This window comes from Hylobates moloch, unplaced genomic scaffold, assembly GCF_009828535.3.
Source record: "Hylobates moloch isolate HMO894 unplaced genomic scaffold, HMol_V3 SCAFFOLD_3, whole genome shotgun sequence".
Taxonomy (NCBI): Eukaryota; Metazoa; Chordata; class Mammalia; order Primates; family Hylobatidae; genus Hylobates; species Hylobates moloch.
Window position 1 is genome coordinate 16,719,040 of NW_026652278.1, and position 22,215 is coordinate 16,741,254.

Consider the following 22,215-nt stretch of genomic DNA (forward strand, 5'->3'; position numbering starts at 1 on the left):
TAGAGGTAAAGCACCAGGCAGGTAGCACAGTGCCAGGCACCCGGAAAGGACCCAGTGACGGTGCTCCTTGGATTCCTATTACTGCCCTCGTTTGCCAAGACAGGGTGGTGACACCGTGGACCCAGGGGGTGCCTGGCCAGGCCCACACAGGTGCCCGCGGCGTGTGTGTGTGGAGGAGCTGGGGACAGGGAGTATGAATCATTCACCACTGAAGCCTTGCATTATTAATATCGTTATTCTCAGACTTCTAAGGAGGGCCCAGCTGGATCCCATATACGGAAGGCGCGACTCAGCCTCCGCGGCAATCACCTCCCTGGGTCCGGAGTTGCCATGGAGTCCCGCAGGCGGCCTGGAGGCGATGCCCCGAGCTCGGCCCCCGGGCAGGTCCTTGGTCTGCGGCCTGGGTCCTGCCCGCGCCGGGGTCCACTCAGCCCGCCTTTGCGCCGGCCCTGGGCCGCTCCCCTGGGACCCTGGGGGACAGACAGAAGCTGGTGGGGACTGGCGCGGGCGTCCTCGGGAGAGCGCGGGGCGCGCTGGGCTTGCTGAAGGGCTCCAGGCCTGGCCATTCGGTGCCTTCCAAAGAGCGGACGCGCCGCGGGGCCCCGAGGGCCTGAAATCCGCTCCCGCAGGGCAGCCCCGGGCGCGCCACCACCCCCGCCTCGATCGACTGCGGGGCGACCGCTCGGTCCCGAAGCCGGGAGAGGAGAGGCCGGGCCTCGGCGGGCCGCTCTGGGCGGGCGGGGAGCGCAGCTCCGGGGCCGGGCAGTTCCCCGCGCCGGCCTCCCCAGACCTTTCCCGGCCGGCCCGAGCTCGGAGGGGCGGGGCGCCAGGCGGGCCGGGGCGGGGCCCGGGGAGGAGCCGTGGCTGCGGCGGCGGCCGCGTCAGAGCAGCGCTCCCGCTGCCCGGCGGCTCAGACACGGCCCGAGCGCCGCCGCGGACGCGGACAGAGACCCGCACGGGCACAGGCGCTGCGGAGGAGGCTACCCTCGCGGTCCGGGGCTGCGCGACCATGGCGGACAAGGAGGCCGGCGGCAGCGACGGGCCCCGAGGTGAGCGCAGGCTGCGGGTCCTGCGGCCGCGGCTGGCGGGGCAGGGAGGGAGGAGGCGCGCTTGGCCCCGCGCCCCGCACCCCCTCGCGCGCCGTGGAAAAGTAGGGACGCCAGCGCTGCATCCAGTTCTGGCGGGCGGGGCCGGGGTCAGCAGCGGCGGGGCCGGGGGCCGGTGGACCGGAGGCGGCCGGCGGATCACATGTTCTGCGCCCCGCCAGGGTGCGGACTCCGCGGCGGGGACTGCAGCCCCCGCTGAGGCGCCTGGTTGGTCCCTGCCTCGGGTGGCGCCTCCTGCGGGGCTGGTCGCGCGTGCGGGTGAGGACCGCCCCGCGTGTGCAGCCCCCGCGCGATGGGCTGCGGAGGCCGGCGCTGGCCGGGTAAAGGGCCCGCCGCCGGGTGGCTGGGTGGCCCCAGTGGCTAATTTTCGTGACTCAGCGAGGCAGGAGTGGGAGCCTGGGGGAAATCGGAGATTTGGACCTGTTCCCTCGCCCCATCCCACCCCGGCCGGACGCTCGCGCCAGGAGTGGGGGCTGCAGCTGCGGCCGAAGGGCTTCTCACCCACCTCCCCGCCCATCCCCAGGGAATCACTGGGCTGGGGAAGGGTGAAGCGGCGGGGGTTCGATGGTCCCCTCCTTGCGGGGGGCAGGGGGTGGCACCCAGTGCGGAGGACAGACGCTCGCATTTTGCAGATGTGCTAGGGCCGCTTCCTTTGGGGAGCGTGATTAAGGCTCCCAAGGGTGGGGGAGCCGGAGAGGACGGAGAAGGGGGTTGCGGGAAGAGGAGGAGCAGGTTTCGGAGCCCAGGGCTGTAAATCAAGGCTTCTCCTACGGAGGGCCCGGCTGGCCAGGATTCCAGTCTTCCTGTGGGTCCCAAGTGGGGAAAGTTGGGCGCATGGAGGCGCCGCGCGTCCCTGACCTGGAGGGCCTCGGCGGGAGCGGCCGCCGGGGACAGGAGTGCGGCCCAGGCAGCTTTCCCGGGAGTGATAGGCAAGCCGCCTGCGAGGATGAAATTAAAATGCCAGGATGCAAGGGAGATTCAGCCACGAAACGGTCGCTCGGCTCTGCGGGGCCCCAAAAGCTGGAGAAACTGAGTCCAGTGGCAGCACAGCCACCATCTGCGCTGCGTTCCCTGTCTTGCTGTCGGGCCCTCGGCTCCCACCCTCTGCTGCACTCCAAGCCGTACCTGCCCCCACCCCAGCCCATTGTTCCTGCGGATCAGGGAGGTGCCTCCCCACGCGGCACTGCAGTGGTGGGGGAGTGCAGGGTGGGGGGTGGGGGATCCTGACAGGGCTCACTCCAGGGAGAGGCAGCGGAGAGCCCAGGCCGTCCCCAAACACACACCCAATCTGTCCCCGCCTGTACTCTTCCTCAGCTGCCGAACGCAGGCAATGGACTGGCAGCTGTCTTTGTCTGAACATCACTCAGCAACTGGATTGACTCTTTTTTTTTTTTTTTTTTTACTTTTTTCCTTTAAGTCAGAAAATAAAATTTTTTTTAGGACGATAAGTAGGGGCGTTGAATTGCTAAAGCCTGAGAATTAGTGAGCCAGTTTCTTGCTTCTCATGCTGGGATAGAGTGGGTGATGATACCAAATGCAAGGTTGGGCATAGGATTTGTCAAATCAGAAGTGGGCAGGAATGTGTACCTACTCCCCACACCCTTCCCAACACTGTTTTGTCTTGTAAATCAAATTCAGCACCCCTGTCCTAACACACACACACACACACACACACACACACACACACACACACACACACACACACACACACACACACACGGTGCTGGGAGAAATCCCGTCCAGGATGGGGACACCTATACCTGGTATGCCAAGCCACCTGCCACCACTCTTCTGGGTTTGTTCTGGAGTATTTGTTTCTTCATTTCCAGGCATCTCCAGCTCAAGGTGGCCAGTGAGAATTCCAGGTGCATGGACTTAGGACAGAGACCAACCTGAAGAGCGGGCTGTCCCTGACAGCTCACTGTGCCTCTGGGCATCTCTCCCTTTATCTGTAAAATGGAGGATGAGAATAGTATTGCATATGAGCAGAGTTGGCTTGCCCCTGGCCCCTACACCTATTTCTAAGGTTTCTTCATTGCTGGGAAAAGAGCGTGCATTATTTTATTGTTTTAAAGCCTCACAACAAACCTGTTACCAGCATTCTGCCCTTCCTGGGTGGGAAATCTGGATACAGGTTGAGTGACCTATCCAAGGTCACACATCTGGGAAGTGTTGTTTGGGACCCAGGCCATCTGATTCCAGGGCACCAACCTGTGCATACAGCCTTTATGCATGTGTGCAGTGGTTACCACTCTATTAAGGACATAAAAATGGTTGTGCTTCATGGGAAGGATTTCCAGAATGCTTTTGGTACAAAAGAATGGGTGCCACAGATATCACACTGTTGGAATTTGTGAGCGTGGGAGTCCTGGGTTGGGGAGGGGTTTGCTGGTGAGTAGGTGGTGTCAGAAAGGCTGGCCATGAAATCTTCTCCAACAAGTGCAGTTGGGGTGGGGTGGGGAGTGGGCAGAGGTGCGTGCCAATGAAACAAGAATGGCAAAATGTGGTAGTTGAGTGATGGAGAGTAGCGGTTCATTACTATTCTGCTTACTTTGTGTATGTTTCCAAATTTTCTTAATAAGATGTTTAAATTACTTAATTTATAAAATCTGAAGGGCCACACTTGAGGGTCTGGGTGTTGGACAGCAAAATTTGACATGACCTTCAATCCTGCCCCTTCCCCCATGACCTGAGTGGGTTGACACATGGAGCCCTAGAAGGGTGAGATGACTTGGGGGTGGACAGAGTGGTTCGGACAGGGATGGCTCCTATGGTGACCAAGTCAGGGCTAGGCATGGGGAGTAGAAACCAAGTCATTTTTTCCAGGGCGGGGGCTTGAGGAGAGGGATGGTGGGCAGGCTTTTGCCTGGGTTGAGGGTATCTCTTGAGGCCTGGCATTGGGCTTTGGAGATGCCATCCTGGAGGCTCATCTTAATAAAAATAAACATTATAAACGTTGACCTTTATTGAGGACTTAGTGTATGCTGAAACCTGGGAATATTGAGTTATCTCATTTAGCCCTGACCACGTTTGTTGTTGAATGAATGAGTATGAAGGACACCCTGTTATTCCCATTTCACAGAGGAAAAAGCTGACAGTCCTAGCAGCACACAGCTGGAAGGGGGCCTAGGTAAGGACCTAGGCCATGGGATGCAGGCCCCAGGTGGTCAAGCTGAACAGCCTCTCCTGGCATGTGCCTGGCGTGTCATAGGCCCTCACGGACTTGTGTTGAGTAGGCCTGCAGCTAATAGAGAGTGGCTGCCTTACTTCCTACAGCCACCAAGCTGTAGATGGTAGTGACAGGGCGCTGGTTATAGCCCCCAAAGGAATTAAGCAAAGGTCAGGGTGATGCTCTGGGCATTGCCGGTTAGGGTTCTGGCCGTGGGATCCACTTCCGTGTCAACACCTGCTGCTGCAACTTGTCTGCCGCCTTGGTGGTCCCCACATGCCCTCTGTGTATGTCCCTACACAGTGTCTTGTGTTTCCCAGAGCCCTGTGATCACCTTTGGCCCTCGACACATGCAGTTCTCCCTGCCTGGGACATCCTCTCTTTGTTTAGCAAACTCCTACTCATCCTTCAAAACTCAGTTAAGGTATCACCTCTCAGGAAGCCTTTCTGGGCTCATCCATCGGGATGAGATCTGCCTGTGTGGTCCCAAAGCCTTTGGTACTTAATGGTTGATAATTCCAAGTAGTGTTTGTTGAGCCCCTACGATGTGCCAGCTTTGTATGCCTGTATCTCATTGACTTCTCCAGCAACCCTATGAGGCTGGTATTATTGTTACCCCATTTTGCTGATAAGGCAGTTGAGGGCTTTGAAAAACTTGCTAGCTTGCCCAACCAGTGAATGCTGGAGTTGGGATATGAGTCAGCCATGGAGCCTAAAATCTTGTGCTGTTTCTCTCAATGCCCTTTCTTCCGAGAAAGGCATGGACTGTGTCTTTCATTTCCTTTTTTTTTTTTTTTTTTTTACTAAGGACACTAGTAGGTGTTCAATAAATGTCTTACTTTTTGTTGAGTATCAGTCAGCAAGACATGAGGGAACACAGCAGAGGGCAATGACATCTACATCTTGCCCACTCCGCAGTGGTGCTCCTGGAAATGTGGATGTTCAGGAGGGCGCCAAGCTGGAGGGGAGACAGGCAGGGCTTGGACAATCTCAGAAGAGAAGCTGCTTTGATTCCAATAAGGCCTGGAGTGACGACTCAATCTTGTGGGGGCGAAATGCTCTCTTTTCATATAAATAGGCCTCTTTGGTAAGGGAGAAAGCATCTTTATTACTGCTGTGCATAATTAGAACAGAGGGGAGGAATCAGGGGCTTTTAATGAATGAGCAGCGTGTGGCAGGGAATGAGTGAGCGCCTGCCACTGCGGGCGCCCCCAGGCCTGGGCATCCCCAGGAGTGAGCAGGGCCAGCGAGGAGATGATCAAGGAAGCACAGGCAGTGCTCAGAATTGAAACCCGCCCCAGTGAAGCGGGCCCTGCTGATCCTTGCTGCGTTCCTGTCATTGCAAATGACTCCCAGGCTGCAGCTTTGCAGATGCTGCTCTGAGCTCTGCCAGGACCACCCCTCTTCTTCCAGCCTTGACCGTGACCTGGCAGCCGCAGATGTCCTGCGGGGCTGGCAGCTGCTCCATGGCACCCCTTCTGGGCAATCCTGAGCTGCAGAGTTTGCGCCTTGATTTTAGTCCCCTTATTTTTAGGGTGGCCATATGTCCTGGTTTGCTGGAATAGTTCTAGTTTATGCCTCTTGTCCTAGTGAAATTAGTAATAGTGATATCTTTCACCTTCTAAGTATCTCAGTTTGGAGGTGAATTATGTGGTTGTGCTCCTTACCTTTGTCTTCAGCCATCTGGGCCTCAAGGGGGACGAGGGAGGCAGTAGGGTGTGCAGTTAAACCTGGGCTTTGGCCTCAGATGCTTGTAACATCTGGGTTGAACATTGCTGCATCTGTTTCTTCTGCTGTAGACAAGGACGATTAATAATCTCTGCTCTACTGGGGTGCTGTGAGAATGAAATGAGAGAGTATTTGTAAAGAGCTTAGGTATGAGCCTGGTACAGAGAGGGCTCTCAGTAACTTCCAGTCATTTTATTATCATTGTTAGGTTGATTTGGGAAGTGTAGTGGTTAAATGTGAGATCTGGGGCCAGACCGCCTGGGTTCAAATCCATGCTGTGTCACTGACCTGCTCTGTGACCCTGGCAAGTTACTTAACCCCATAAAGGCTCAGTTTTTCTCATCTGTAAAGTGTGGATTATAATAGTCTCTTCTTCATATGGTCTTTGTGAGGATTAAATGAGTTTTTATATGAAAAGCACTTAGAGTAGAGCCGGGCATGAAGTAGACATTGAATTCATATGAGCAATTATTATTGGCTGTTATTGTTATTATGAATAAATGTCCCAAGTTACATTCTTGTAGGCAGGAGGAATTATCCAGTACATTTGTTTCCTATTGCTGTTGTAAAACTTACCACAAATTTAATGGCTGAAAACCATACAAATTTATTATCTTACATTTCTGGAAGTCAGGAATAAGTCCAATGAGTCTCCCTGGGCTAAAACCAAGGTGTTGGCAGAACTGTATTCCTTCTGGAGGCTCTAGGGGAGAATCCATTTCATTGCCTTTTCAAAATTCTTAAGGTGACCTGCATTCCTTGGCTCGTGGCCCCTTCCTCCATCTTCCAAGCCCATCACTCCAACCCCTGCTTTCCTTGCCACATCCCTTCTCTGACTCTGCCCCTCCTCCTCACATTCCCTTTCTAAGGACATTTGTATGAGGACCTCTTATTAGGCCTACTTGCATAATCATTTCCCTATCTCAAGATCCTTAATTTAATCACATCTGCTGACTCCCTTTTCCCATGGGAGATAACATATTCATCGGTTCCAGGGGGCTATTATCGAGCCTCTCATAGCCAGAAAGATTGGAGTCTTGCCTAGGTTTGGGGGTGTTGGAGAGTCTTCTGTGTCCCTCGGGAGCTGTCTGAAGTTTGGAAATGACTCCTCCTCCGTGTTGTACATTAGGTCAGCTTCCTCGTGCACCTGCTGAAGGTTGCCCTCCCTGGAGTTTGGATTATGGATCAACCCTTGACTTCTATTCAATCTCAGTAGGGTCCTTAGAGACACTGTTAGTTTTAGGGCTGATTTAGCCCCTTCTGAGGGGCCCATGACTCATTGAGATCTGAATAAAAAGGTTTATTGGCTCCCAAGCAGGGAAAACAATCAATGCATTAAACAAGTTATTGAAATGTCTATAAAATGTCACATTATATTTGCTTTTACTATGTAGCAAACCACCCCAAAGTTTAATGGGTTAAAACAATAGTCTTTTTAAAAAATTTTAAGATAAGGTGTTCCTCTGTGACCCAGGCTGGAGAGCAGTGGCATGATCTTGGCTCATGTAACCTCTGCTTCCTGGGCTGAAATGATCCTCCCACCTCAGCTTTGTGGGTAGCTGGGACTAAAGGTGCACATCTCCATGCCTGGCTTTTTTTTTTTTTTTTTTTTTTGGTAGGGACAAGGTCTCACTATGTTGCCCAGGCTGGTCTCAAACTCCTGGGCTCAAGCAACCCTCCTGCCTCAGCCTCCCAAAGTCCTGAGATTACAGGTATGAGCCACAATAGTCATTTTATGTGCTTATGATTCTCTGGGCAAGTCTCTGTTGGGTGGTTGTTTTGGTGGTCTTCCCTGTGGTCACTTATGTGACTGCAACACTCTGATGGCTCAACTAGTCTGGGCAGTCCAAGATGACCTCGCTCACAGGTCTGGGGGCTGGTGCTGGCTGTCGGCTGGGCTTCGTTCTCCACGTGGTCTTTTATCCTCCAAGAGGCAAGCTCGGGCTTCTTTATGTGGTGGCCTCAGGGCAGCAAGAGGATGAGAGGGGAAGCTGCAAGGCCTCTTGAGGCCTTCCTGGGAAGTCCAATAAAATCACTTCTGCTGTATTCCTGGTGGTCACAGCAAGTCTTGAAGCCAGCTCAGATAGAAGGGATGGAGAAATTGCCTTCACCTCTTAGTGAGAGGACCTGCAAAGAATATGTGGCTATTTTTAATCTAACAGAGTTGGCTTGGCAAAAACGTTAAAACTATAAACTTTAGAAACCTATATTATGCTTTAAAACAACTTGTAGGTTAGATCTCACTTATTAAGACTTTCTGCAAGTGCCCAATGATCGTCTGACACTTACAATTATTTCTTTGTTGTGCTAGAACATGTGTTTCTGTAAGTGATAAATGAAGAATGATGTTGGTATTCAGAAAAGTTGTGTTGGCACATTCTCAATTTTTCCCAGTATGTTTGCACTTTGATAGATCAGGATGCACTTTTTTCTTTTCTTTTTTTTTTTTTTTCGAGACGGAGTCTTGCTCTGTTGCCCAGGCTGGAGTGCAGTGGCTTGATCTTGGCTCACTACAAACTCCGCCTCCTGGGTTCATGCCATTCTCATGCCTCAGCCTCCCAAGTAGCTGGGATTACACGCGCCTGCCACTGCGCCTGGCCAATTTTTTGTATTTTTAGTAGAGATGGAGTCTCACCGTGTTAGCTAGAATGGTCTCAATCTCCTGACCTTGTGATCTGCCTGCCTCAGCCTCCCAAAATGCTGGGATTACAGGCATGAGCTACTGTGCCCGGCCCAGGATGCACTTTTTTCATGATTAAAGGCTAATATATAAAAAAAGAAAAAAAAAAAAAAAAAAAAAAAGCTGAAAATCTGTAGATGCACCTTCCTTTAGTGTAAGTCAGGGCTGTTTTAGTATTGTTCCATGCCCTTAAGCTCTGTGGGCAGCTGAGAGGGCAGATGAAGGAGCTGTGAAGACATTGTTGTCCCTATAAGAAAATGATAGGTGTGCATGTGTGGGTGACACCCTGGATGGGTTTTGCATTTTTTTTTTTTTTTTTTTTTTTTTAGACATAGTCTCGTTCTGTTGCCCAGGCTGGAGTATAGTGGCATGATCTCGGCTCACTGCAGCCTCCACCACTTGAGTTCAAGTGATTCTTGTGCCTCAGCTTCCCGAGTAGCTGGGACTACAGGTGTGTGCCACCATGCCCAGATAATTTTTGTATTTTTAGTAGAGACAGAGTTTCACCATGTTGGCCAGGCTGGTCTCGAACTCCTGACTTCAAGTGATCTGCCTGTCTTGGTTTCCCAAAGCTCTGGGATTACAGGTGTGAACCACTGTGCCCTGTTGGGTTTTGCATTTTAATGAGAACGGCCTCCTAAGAAGTGAGTGCCCCGTTACTGGTTTTGGAAAGGTTCCAGTAGCAAGGTTCCACAGGTGTGGAGTGATGTACACCGACCTTGTTTTCCTCATGAATCCTGTTATTTTTAGTGTATGGGTTTGTAGAATGTGAAGATTTGTAGGAAAATATGCTGCATTACAGTGGAAATGCTTGAACAGATGCTCCTTGACTTACAATAGGGTTACATCCCTATAAACCCATAAAAACGTTGAAAATATCATAAGTTGAGTCATCCTAAGTTGAGGACTGTCTGTATTTATATTTGATATGGGGTGAGTGTTCATTTAAAAAATATTTGCTCTGATATGGGGTGGAGCCTCAAATAACAGCCAATAGGAAGAGCCTACAGTCACTTCCTATTCAGTCATTTGAACTTTTGAGACTGCTTTGCTTCCCAGATGTTTGCATGCTTAGTGGGTAGTTTTGTCAGTTATGTTCAGAATTTTAATGTCAGAAAACAGACTCCAGGAGTAAGTTCTGTGGGATGGAGCTCCTGTTTCATCGACCCACTTAGCACCCAAGATCTCAGAGGGAAATGGATTATGCCAGTGCCCTTTGCTTCCTATAAACTGACAATTAAATGATGTCCCTTGGGGCTTCCTGTGTTTTGTAAATCAGACCTCGTGGTCTTACTGGTTTCTCTGTGATGAGGAACAGTGGTTCCTGTACCCAGGCGGCTGGTTCTGTTTAGGATAGGGAAGCTGTAGGTATTCGGGCTCCAGCCTGCTGCCTCTGAGGCCTCAGGCTGGCCTCTCTTTGCTTGTCTCCTAGGTTTCCTTGGGCTGAAGGCTAAACTCCTCTGGCCACTTACTTCCTTTTCTTTCCTTTTGTCATTGTCCCTTAGTGGCCACCTCTGCTGGCTGGGATGAGAAACTGTTTACAGCACAACCATCAGGCAGGAGTCTGTTCCCAAAGGACAGATGAAAGTTTCAGAAAACAACTGCTTGTAGTCAGTCCACGTGGCTGCTGGCCCCATTTGAAGGGACCATGGTTATCAGTTCGGGTGGTGGTTTCCCTGGGCCAGCAGTTAGAAAACAGAGCTCATGGATACATCCACAGCTATATGGGACCAGGTTGTCTAATGTCTGGACTGGGCCCACCCTCTCATTTTACAGATGGGGAAACTGAGGTCAGGGAGGGGAAGAGACTGCCCCAGGACACTAGGCAAAGCCAGGCTCAGAATCCAGGTCTGCCGACACCCTCTGCATGCTTTCCAGCTGAACTCCGCAATGGCTACAGAATCCTCCAGCAGTCCCGCCAGCCACTCCCGGTCACTCAGAGACGGCACAAGGATCCAAACCTCTTTGCCATTAACAAATTCATGACTTGTCCCTCCAGCAAGAGTTACATTTTAAAAAAGTATTTGAAGAATGCTTAACTCGAAGGAATGAAGTGCCAAGTCAAATTGCTGTGAATAAAACACTGCAATGGCGGAGCCGCAGGCCCAGCTTTTCTTTTCTAGTTTCTTGTGTGTTCCCTCACTTGACAGTGGTGGTTGCCCATCTTTTTGTGCCTTGGCTCTTGGCAGAATGTCTGTTTTGATTAGGGATTTTGGTTGCAGGTAAGTAAACCTTCTCTGGCTAGAGGAAGCCAAAAAGGTAACTTTACAGTGAGGATCCAGCGATGGTTCCTGGAACTTAAACCTGCTGCTAGGTCTAGGAGGGGAAAGTGTTGGGAACATGGCAGTTTTCTTTCCCTCTGTCTCTTTCTTTCTTTCTTTCTTTCTTTCTTTCTTTCTTTCTTTCTTTCTCTTTTCTTTTCTTTTCTTTTCTTTTCTTTTCTTTTGAGACGGAACCTCGCACTGTCACCCAGGCTGGAGTGCAGTAGGGTGATCTTGGCTCACTGCAGCCTCCACCTCCCGGGTTCAAATGATTCTCCTGTCTCAGCCTCTGGAGTAGCTGCAATTACAGGCATGCACCACCACGCCCAGCTAATTTTGTATTTTTAGTAGAGACGGGGTTTCATCATATTGGCCAGGCTGGTCTCGAACTCCTGACCTCAAATGATCTGCCTACCTTGGCCTCCCAAAGTGCTGGAATTACAGGCATGAGCCACCACCCCTGGCCCTGTCTCTTACTTCTGCTTTGCTCTGCATGTCACCCACCCCTCCTCTCTGCAGGACCACTTTAGGTGCTTCCCATCTTTAGGGCAAATGTGGCCCCCCACAATGACCCCCATGTTGAAATGAAAAGTTCTGATACACAAGAGGTCTGATGTCTGTCTTTCTTTCTTTTCCAAGTCCAGATTCCCAGAGGAGGCTGCAAGATTCAGGTATGATCAGGACTTGACCCAGAAACAGTCAGCCCTGGCCAGAAGAAGGGTTACCTTGCTGAGAGAGGGGGAGTTAGGGGGCACAATATCTGGTGGTCAGAGAGTAATTGTCTCCCACAAATAGTTAACAGTACAGGTATCTGAAGTAAGCCCTGTGCAGTAAAGAATTTCTAGGTGAGGGCTGTACATGAATGGAGAAGAAAGAGACCACCTGTTAGAAATTTTGCTCTTTTGTTCTTTCTTACAGAAAATTACTTTCTCCCAAGTAAGTGTTTCAGGCTGCATGGGGTAACTGACCACTGGGTCCCTTGCATGAGAATAATGCACAGACCCTTGGTGTGTTCTTCTGGTGTGTGATGGGCTGTAGTCAGTCCACATGGCCACTGACCCCATTTGAAGGGACTGTGGTCATCAGGTCTGGCAGTGGCTTCCCTGGGGCCGGCAGTTAGAGAGCAGCAGAAGGGGTGCATCATTCATCTGAGTCACTTGCTTCACTTTCCCCTCCTAGACCTGGCAGCTGGTTTAAGTTCTGGGCACCATCCCTGGATCCTCACTGTAAAGGTACCTTTTTGGCTTCCTCCGGCCAGAGAAGGTTTACTTACCCGCAAGCAAAATCCCTTTTAAAACAGACATTCTGCCAAGAGCCAAGGCACAGAAAGATGGGCAACCAACATGGTCAGGGGCCAGTTCTGCCTAAGCACAAGGACCAACTCTGGGGCCCTCCAGGGGAGGCCAACTGTCCAGCCATGGAGGAGGTAGCATTGACTAAGTCCATAAGGGCCCATGCAGCAGGACCCTGGAACAGACCATGGGAACGGGCTGCTCAGAGAAGCTGGCGCACGCCTGGGAGCACACTGATTCCTCCCTGACCCAGCTCCTCAGCTTCTCCCCCAGGAAACGTTGGGAGGGTGGGAACCATGTTTGACCTGGTCTGGGAAAGCCAGGAGGGCCCGGCTCCTTCATAGCCAGGTTCCTAGGCTTTACAGAGGCCCTTGAAAGGCCCTTATCCCACAGCCTCTGTCTGTCTGTGTCAGACCAGCTATGGCGAGATGCTTTCGAAGATATTTTTGACCTTCCATCCTTTGGCATCAGCCTCTGGTAGTCTTGGCCAGCAAAGCTGCTAGAACAGGTTGGGGGTGGGCACAGCTGGGGAAGCAGTCACCTAGGGCCAGGCAGTCCCAGAGAAGAGAGCCCAGCAGATGGAATGGGGCGTGAGGGACCCTAGGCCTCCTTTGTGGGCAGTAAGACAGAGTGGGCTTTGGAATAAGACAATACTTGGTTCAGATCCTGGTGCCACCTCTTCCTAGCTGAGTGGCCTCAGTCAAGTCATTTAGCCTCTCTGGGCCTCATTTAAGTATAAAATAGCACTCAACACCCCATGCCTGGGAGCTAGTGTTGAATGGGCACTTGGTGGAGTGAAACGGGCTTAGCTCAGTGAGAAAGTCCTGGCTTGGGTCCTGGCTCCCACACCTGGCCTTGACGTCCCCAAGGTTTTCAACCTCTGTAGATCCCTGTGACCTTATCTCAAAAGTACGGGTCACAGCACTTCACAGGTTGGTTCTGAGAATTAGATGACGTCATGTATATAAAGAATTTCTCCTACACACAAAACATGTGCAGTCAATGTTAGGCATCATCATCATCATTATTATTTTGAGATGGAGGCCCGCTTTGTCACCCAGGCTGGAGTGCAGTGGCACCGTCTCAGCTTATTGCAACCTCTGCCTCCAGGGTTCAAGCAATTTTCCTGCCTCACCCTCCCAAGTAGCTGGGGTTATAGGTGCCTGCTATCATGCCCAGCTAATTTTTGTATTTTTAGTAGAGATGGGGTTTCATCATGTTGGCCTGCTTTGGCCTCCCAAAGTGCTGGGATTACAGGTGTAAGCCACCACGCCTGGCCATCTTTATTATTTAAAACACCCACTGGGCACACACAAGGTACTCAGAAAGGTCGATATTAGGGAGTGGATCTGGCTGGGAGATTTTGATAAAGTTTAGTCTATTCAGGTCTAAGTTACATAAGGTAAGACTCACACCTTTTGGGTGTACAGTTCCATGAGTTTTGACAAATGTAGATACAGTTGGCCCTTGAACAACATGGCCTTGAATTGCACAGGTCCACTTATCCATGGATTTTTTTCAATACATATATTGGAACATTTTCTGGAGATTTGTGACAATTTACTGCATAGCCTAGAAATATTGAAAAAAATCAAGAATTTAGGTATTTCATGAATTAATAAAATAATGTGTTAATTGACTGTTTATGTTATTGTTAGGGCTTCTGATCAACAGTAGGCTATTTGTAGTTAAGTTTTGGGGGAGTCAAAAGTTGTATGTGGACTTTTAACTGTGCAGGGAGTGGGTGCCCCTAACCCTCATGTTGTTCAAAGGTCAACTGTAGTCATGTAACCACCATGTCAGTGCAGACTATTTCCAACTTGGGAGGATTTTGTCATTCAGGATCCTCTGGTTTGCAGAGAGCCCCACCTCCAATGGTGGGGGATCTCAAGGCCTGGACCATGCCCCATAGGGAGGGACTTTCAGGGTCCACCCAATGACAGCATCCCAGCCTGTACGCTGGGGCTGTTACCAGCCAGGGGTTGGGGGTGGGCTCCTGTGACCTTCCAGCCTGCTCCTCATTGGCTCTGGAGAAGGGAGAGATGGAATCTGCAGGGTGCCCTTTGTCAGTCCTTGGGCTGGGCAATGCTGCCAGACAGAGGCTGAGAACCCACTAGAACTGAGAGCTGAGACGCAACTCACGTTTGTGTAAGGTACCCAGAGAGCCAGGACTAGTGAGGTTTGGCCTAAAATGAGGGTCCTATGTCTCCGCTTGCCATAGGCCACCTGCAGGGGTGTGTGAGGGCCCTTGCCCCGGGAGGCTCATTGCCTGGCACATAAGAAGCATTAAGATGGGCCCCTGGAGGGGGTGGTTTGAGGATCCTGGAAGGCTCCCTGCACCTGCCCCTGGTCACAGAACCTGGAGTTCCACCATCAGGGAGTCTTTTACTCATGCAGACTTGATTTGGTGCCACATTCCTTTGGGTTAAACATTATTTCTTCAGTGTCCTCTTTTAAAAGAAAACTCCTGCTCTACATATAAAATCCTTGGATAAGCAATGGCACATAGACTTAAATTGTGTCTACCTCTCTGACCAATAGGGAAGAAGCTATCTAGAGAGCTGCATTAAGAAGGATTCTGAGGTCACCTCTGGCTCAGTTGGAAAGAATGCGATAATCAATGCTGTGTTTCCCAAATGCCCCACTTTGCAGTACTTCATGATGGCTTCTGATGCTTGAAGCCTACATTCGTCACTGAGGAAGTTACCCAGGTGACTGTGTACCAGGTTTGCACGAAGCTAAATTTTTCCATCTGAAAAAGAATTTCTGATATTATGCCCTTGTGGTAGCTTATTGAATTAATAACCTACAATAGATCATGTCTCCAGGTACAGATGCTCCTTGACTTAGGATGGGGTTACACCCTGATAAACCCATTTTAAGTTAAGAATATCATTAAGTAGAAAATGCATTTGATCCACCTAACCTACAGACCATCAATGCTTAGCCTACCTTAAATATGCTCAGAACACTTACAAGGCTGGGCGTAGTGGCTCACACCCGTAATCCCAGCACACCTGTAATCCCGGCCCCTGTAATCTCCAGGTGGGTGGATCATGAGGTTAGGAGTTTGAGACCAGCCTGGCCAACATGGTGAAATCCTGTCTCTACTAAAAATACAAAAATTGGCCAGGCGCGGTGGCTCACGCCTATAATCCCAGTACTTTGGGAGGCCAAGGTGGGCAGATCATGAGATCAGGAGTTCGAGACCAGCCTGGCCAACATGGTGAAACCCTGTCTCTACTAAAAATAGAAAAATTAGCTGGGTGCAGTGGCGACAGAGTGAGACTCTGTCTCAAAAAAAAAAAGAAAAAAATTAGTCGGGCATGGTGGTGCACACCTGTAATTCCAGCTACTCAGGAGGCTAAGGTGGGAGACTCACTTAAACCCAGGAGGCCTAGGTTGCAGTGAGCTGAGATTGCGCCATTGCACTCCAGCCTGGGTGACATAGTAAGACTCTTTCCAAAAACCAAAAAAAAAAAATCCCACTTACATTAGCCCTACCCTTGGACAAAATCATCTAACACAAAGCCTGTTTTATAATAAAGTGTCTCATGTAGTTTATTGAATACTGTACTGAAAGTAAGAAACAAAATGGTTGTTTGTCTACTCAAAGTATGGTTTCTACTAAATGTGTATCGCCTTTGCACCATCATGAAGTTAAGTAATCGTAAGTCAAATCATCATCAATTGGGGACGCCTGTACTCACACCCTTGTGTCATCTCCTCCTACCTGGACTCGGTGTAGCTACATGATTTGTTTTGGCCAATAGGACCTTGGCAAACAGGAAGCCAGCAGAGGCTTGAAAATGCCTGTCAGTGCGTTGGAGCTTGCTCACTTGTCCTTTGCTATTTAGGAAGTCCAGGTTGTCCTGCTGGAGAGGCCACCTAGAGGGGAACTGAGGCCCCCGACCGACAGCCTAGGTGAACGTGGACATGAATGAGCCTGTCTTGGCCCATGTAGTACCAGATGAGCCTTGAGATGACTTTAGCTGCATGAGTTGACCCCAGGTGAGAAAAGCCCAAATTGCGGAATTCTGTGCAAATTGTTGTTATTTTAACCCACTAAATTTTGGAGTTAAAAATATTTTGGATTACAATAGATAACTGATATAGTCCTATTTTTCTTTCCTTTATGAATTGAATATAGTAGCAGATGATAGGTTTAATAAAAGTGTTAATGTCTGTTCTTGGCAAAATCAAAATGTGATAACACTTTGTTAGATCCACAGTTTTTTGACGGGGGCAGATTTTACTTCTTGGAAAACATAAGTGTCTTGGAACTACTGAATTGTGGAGATCTGAGGGAGGTGTTGCTGTGCAGTCTGGGGTCTTCATCCGTCATCAGCACGTTAGGTAGTGTGACCTAGATTATCAGAGTGAGAAATAGTTAAGGCTGGAGGACGGAGGTGTGGGAGCTCTCAGTGTTCTGTGAGCCAACTTCATTTTCCAGATGAAGAAACAGAAACCTAGAAAGTGACAGTGAGCCCGAGAGCACACCTGGTGGCAGTAGGGCCATGCCGTTCGTTGGAGCAAGCCAAGACTGGCTGTCTGGATGGGATACTGGGGACGGGCAGGGGCTAAGGGTAGGAACATTGAGAGGCAGCCCCCTCTTGGGCCTGGTGGTTTGACAGGCACCCCTAGAAGGAACTGTGGGAAATTGGGGATGGTCTACCCAAGGACACCAACCCTTTGGGGAGCACTCACAAGGGGGGTAGTAGGTAGTGATATCAGAGACCCAGCAAGGACCTTTTACTGCTGGGGCTGGTGGCGTCCTGCCAGGCCTGTCTCGGGCGAGGCTGCTGGGAATGTGCATATATAACTCTGAATGTGCATGCACGTGTGGGGAGAGAGGTAGAGTGGGCATCTGAGATGGAGGAGGGAGACAGAGACAGAGGAAGGAATGGGCTGAGAGATGTTAGAAGTTTCTGGTAGGTCTTCCTTTGGGGTTCTTGCAGTTTATTCAAACTTGAACCCACAAAGTCATGGCTGGTCATGGGCGCAGATTCTGCCCCAACACCGCGCTCCTTGGGCCTTTGATAAATATTCAGTAGTGAGATTGCAAAGTGCCACATGCCAGGGGACAGAGCCTGAGGCTCTTGGGAGGGACGACCAGCCAGTAGGATGGGATTGGGTAGGGAACCATGGGAATGTCAGAATTCACTTTGTCCTACTTGGCCTGTTTTTTTTTTTTTTTTTTTTTTTTTGTATCTGAACCTTGTATGTTGAATGAATATTCAGATAAAAAACTTGACTTCCTCACTGAGTTGCATTCTGAAAACGGAGTCCTATTCTGATAGAGGCAGGCCTCAAGATAGCACACAAGCATGCTGAATGCAGCTGGGGTCTTTTTAAGATTTCCTCCCAAAAATATTAGAGTGTGGGCAGGGGGTGGGGGAGGGAGGAGCCACTTTCTAATGAAATATTAGCGATGAGGCAGAAATAAACTGCAAAACATAAACACAGAAGCCAAAAATACAGTCACCCTGGCAGTGGGATATCCCTCTCACCCTGTTGACTCGCTGGCAGTAGTTCTGGGTTTTGTGTTCCAAGATAGTGCCCCATCCGCCACCCCCACTCCTTCTCTCAGCAAAGCTCCTCAGTCCTCGCATCTCTCCCCAGTCCTATACTCATAACTGGTGTCTTCCTTGGAAAGAATTTGTGACCCCTTTCTATCTGTGAATATGCATACAATTCCTGGTGCCCCTCCCCTGCCCGCCTCCCCCTTCTCTCAGGGCCCCAAGCCTGTTGGGGGCCACGCAGTCCTCCCTTGCATACTGCCATGCCAGCTTCAGGCTTGTTTTCAAATCTGGCGACTGAACAACACTGGGATGCTGATCTGATGTTAACGATGGAAGCTCAGAGGTGGAGCCGGGTCCATGGGGGCCCAGCACAAGGCCTGGGACCCTAGCAGAGTGCTCCCCACCCTACAGGGTGGCAGGATTTCTGTCTCAACACAGGCTGGCTTACTTCAGGCAGGGGACATTTGGGGAGTTAAGTGTTGAAGCCAGAAGCAATTCTCATCAAGTGGAGCTCCTGGGCCCTGGAGGAGGCTGACAGGATGAGGCAGTTTGAGAGCCCCCTTCCAGGCGGGATCCCTGCGCTGTATTTTCTCTGTAAGGCAAAGTGGTATTGTGGGAACAGCTCAAGTCCTGGGTTCACGTCTCAGCTCTACTATTCCTCATTGTGAGGCTTTGGGCAGGTCTCAAAACCTCCAGAGCTTCTGGTTCCCCCTCTGGGGGACGGAGCTGAGAAAAAGAGCCTGCACCACGGTGTTGCTGGGAGATTTGCCGGGCAGAGAGTTGGCCTTCAGGGTCTGGGGGCCAGGTGGTCACTGGGAGTTGTTAGAGACTGGGGGTCCTGATTCAGGAGACTGAGGGGCAGGCAAAGACCTGGGGCAGGACCAGGGCTATGGCTGGGAGCGGTTGGAGTCCCGGGCTCTGGGCTGCAGGGCACCCAGTGAGGCCACAGGAGGGGACAGGAGAAAGCCAGCATCACTCACTTGTCGTCTCTGCCCCACACTGTCCTGGGCAGGTTTTGGGTAAAACCTGAGACAACTTTGGTTCTCATGACAGAAGACTTACGTGTTCACTATAGGAAATATTATCCAAAGCAAGAAAGGAGGAAACAGCCAGGACTTCACACTCAGAGGCAGCCCCTGTTAACCCCTTGGTGGGGAGCCTTCCAGACTGGCTGGCCATATTGAGACAGAGCTCATAGAGGGGCTGTCACAAAATCCAGCACCATAGGGAAGGGGGTCTTCTTTTATAGGTGAGGAGATGGAGACTCAAAAGGTCGTGAATCTTGTTGAAGACCCCATGGCCCTTAAGTGCCCTGACTTGGTCATTACACATTCTACACATGCAGCAGTGTTTCACAGGCACCTATAAATAGGTACAAATATAATGTATCAGAAACATTTAAAAAACTAAAAACTTTTTTTAAAAGTTTTAAAAAAAAAGATCCCATGGGGAGAGAGTGGTGGTGGCCTTCTGGTCTCTGAACCCAAAGTGCGTGTTCTCTCTTCATCTCTGCCCTGGAAATATCTGTGACACTCCCTTATGGCCTTGCCTCCAGCCACAAGAAAGCCACTTTCAAGATCCAGTGGTTTCCTACATCAAACAGCCAGGAAGCAAGATAGGCTGGGCCCTCCCCAGGTGCAGGGCTCTGTACAAGGCGCAGGAGGGCTGCTTGAAAAGTAGCCCAAGCTCTGTCTTTCTAAAGTTCCGGCCAGTGCTGCCCGATATGCCTTTGTTGGGGCCACGCAGATATGGATGGCTCAGCAGAATGCTGTCTATGCCTGGGCACAGATGACACCCTGGCCTCAGCTACTGGGGTATGGCCAGGGGCCCTCAGGTGGGCATCAGGCAAGATGGTAGACCAGCCTGGAAGCACAGCCCTTCTCTTTGGAGGTGGCTCGGTACTGGAAGCAGCCAGGGTCTAAGGAACAGGTGGAGAGGCTGACTGCAGGAGCAGGGCTGCTGGTCCTACCTGAGGCTTAGTGGTCCTCGTGGTCCTCAGGCTGGAGATTCAGTTTTAAAACCTCAGCACGTATGCGCAGTGGGTCTCAGGAATGAATGTCAGGGGAGGCCCCATGCTTCCTGAGCACTTAACCTCACCCACCTCGGTGCTGGAGTTTCCTTATGGGTCACCCCTTGTGGTCTCCACAGCAGCCCTGTGATAGAGACAGTTGTTAGCCTGGTATGTACTTGTAGAAACTGAGGCCTGAGACAGAGTCCTGTCTGTGACAGAGCTGGTGAGGGCGGAACTGGGTGTTGTCCCAGAACCCAGCTAACTCGGGGTCCTCAACCCCGTCCCCTGCCGCTGGAAGAGCAGCTTGGGGCTGTGCCTATTTGGAGGGCAGCATGAGGGTCACATCCTCCCATGTGAAGGTCAGCGGGCCCCTCTCTCCCTGCAGACAGACAGTGCACAAGCCAGGCCTTGAGGGATGGCAGATGGCTTTCCCAGATGGCAGAGGACACAGCCTAGCTGTGCAGGGGGTTGCGTGAGGACAGGAATGATGGGGGGCAATGGTTAGGGGGTAATGGAGGTATCTGATTGATTAAAGAGCTGCATCTGATATGAAGGAGATAGAGAGCTACAGTAGGTGCTTGAGGCTGGGAGTGACGTGATGACGGTGGTAGTTGTGATGTGATCCAGTGGGACAGCCTGGAGGCAGTTACACCAGCTGGGAGAGTATAAGGCTGTCTGGGAAGCCCTTCACACCACTCTGCTTTTGCCCTTGCTGTTCCTTTGGCCTGGTGTTTACTCCCCACCTTGTTCACTCAGCAAACTTGCCCTCCCGGGAGCCAGCCAAGCATCACCTTCCTGGAGTTACCTTCCCCCACCCCCTTCAGGGATGTCAGTCTGTCCTAACACCCCTGTGGCACTTACCATAGGTCTCATGAAGAGTCCATTTGCAAAATAGAATTTTACAGGGCTTTTAATTACAGTGTTTTTGATACTCAATTTAATATTTAAATTGAAATCATCCCGCTATGTTTTGGCCTGAGATCTCATAGTTGGATTCTCATGAATTAAATACCCATGTGATGCATGTCCACAAGATAAGACTGATGACAGCTGTGTAGGGATGGGCAGAGGAGGGCTCAGGACAGGCACACCGGGTGTGGGGTGCAGGGGATGTTTCACATCGGCCCTGGTTGGTCCCACTGATGAACTTCCGGGTCATACCACCCGTCTTCCTGTTGCAGGGTCAGCTCCTGGAACTCTTCTTGTTCATTAACCCAGAATGTCCTCAGTGTGGTGTCTATGCCATTCAGGACCCTCCCAGACTAGGTCTGTGGAGAGAGAGCAAGAGGCAGGGAGACAAGGGTTGGTTGGAGCCATGGGCTCGTGTGGGTGTCCCTAGCACGAGCTCCCACTTCTCCAAGTCCAAGGCATTCCTGTGGCCACCTCCCAGCGGTCAGCACCTTGGGCACAGACATCCTGGGCTCTGTGGGGGAGGATTGTGCGCCTGCTGGAAGTCAGGCTAGTCACCCTGCGCCTGACCCTTCTGGAGCATTCCTGTCTGCAGAGGAGATGGCTGCTGATTGATTGAGGTCCAGATGGAGCTGTTAAAGATAACAATGAAGTCAGAGAAGCTGCCCTGCCTAATGAAGCAGGCAGGCCTGCGCCTGGGAGGGCCAGGTCTGTGGGGCAGCAGTAATGAAAAGCCAGAGACAGACCACCCTGGGTGCCCAAGACCTCCTCCCTTGCCTGAACTTGGGCAGTTGTCCATCTGTGCATGGTAACAAGGTGTAAAGTCTCATTCCCTGGACCCAAGGACTGCGGAGACTGATGTGTCAGGGCTGGAACAGGGGTCCTGGAAGGCCACGTGTCTTCACTCATTCTTTCATAACATGTATACACCAACATGGGTGAGCACCCATGATGATGAGTGTGAATATTATGGCAGCTGGGGCTATCTGCATGGCCTCCCAGGGCCCCTAAACACAGCATGTACATTATTTCCTGGAGTGTGTATGTTTCCGAGGCCTGCTGTCCCCACCGCAGCTCAGTAAAGGGTTTGGAGAGACTCATATTTGCATTTCGGTGCCGGGGAGGGGAGGAATGGGGATTAGGATGGGTTTGTAGTTTGTTTACTCTTACCCTGCTATAGTCACGCACACCCGGGTTTTCGTTTTGTTTTGTTTTTGGTGAGATTGACTTACTTTAAGTTCAAATTCAAAAGCTCATCAAAATTTGATGGTCAGTATTTTGCCTTCCCTGGGCCAGGAGCTGGCTTGGTACAATAGAAAAAGGTGGGATAGAGGGGGCGCTCTGCTGGCCTCGTCACAGCAGCTTGGCCTCAGGTGGGACGCTCTGGGTGACCTCTGGATCCTGTGCTCTGTGGAGGAGACCTGGGAGATGCCTTTCTGTGACCTATGGATTCCTTGGGAAAAGACTTTGAGCAAATTCAGTCCCCGGGAGGAATTGTTCATTCAGTGTCTTGTGTGTTTATCTCTCTTTACTGCTC

General features: G+C 51.0%; 1 protein-coding gene across 2 annotated transcripts in view; it reads left to right on the plus strand.

Moving 5' to 3' along the window:
* The window catches only part of HSPA12A (heat shock protein family A (Hsp70) member 12A), a 178,946-nt gene that overhangs the window by 105,234 nt on the left and 51,497 nt on the right, over positions 1–22,215 (plus strand). The window contains exon 1 of one of the 2 annotated variants that reach the window (XM_032176802.2): positions 852–1,049. The exons of the other annotated variant lie outside the window; for it this stretch is intronic. Within the exon in view, the coding sequence (XP_032032693.1) occupies positions 1,010–1,049 (40 nt within the window). The 5' untranslated portion in view covers positions 852–1,009. Of the gene's footprint in view, positions 1–851; positions 1,050–22,215 lie in introns of those variants that run through there. 2 annotated transcript variants of the gene reach the window in all.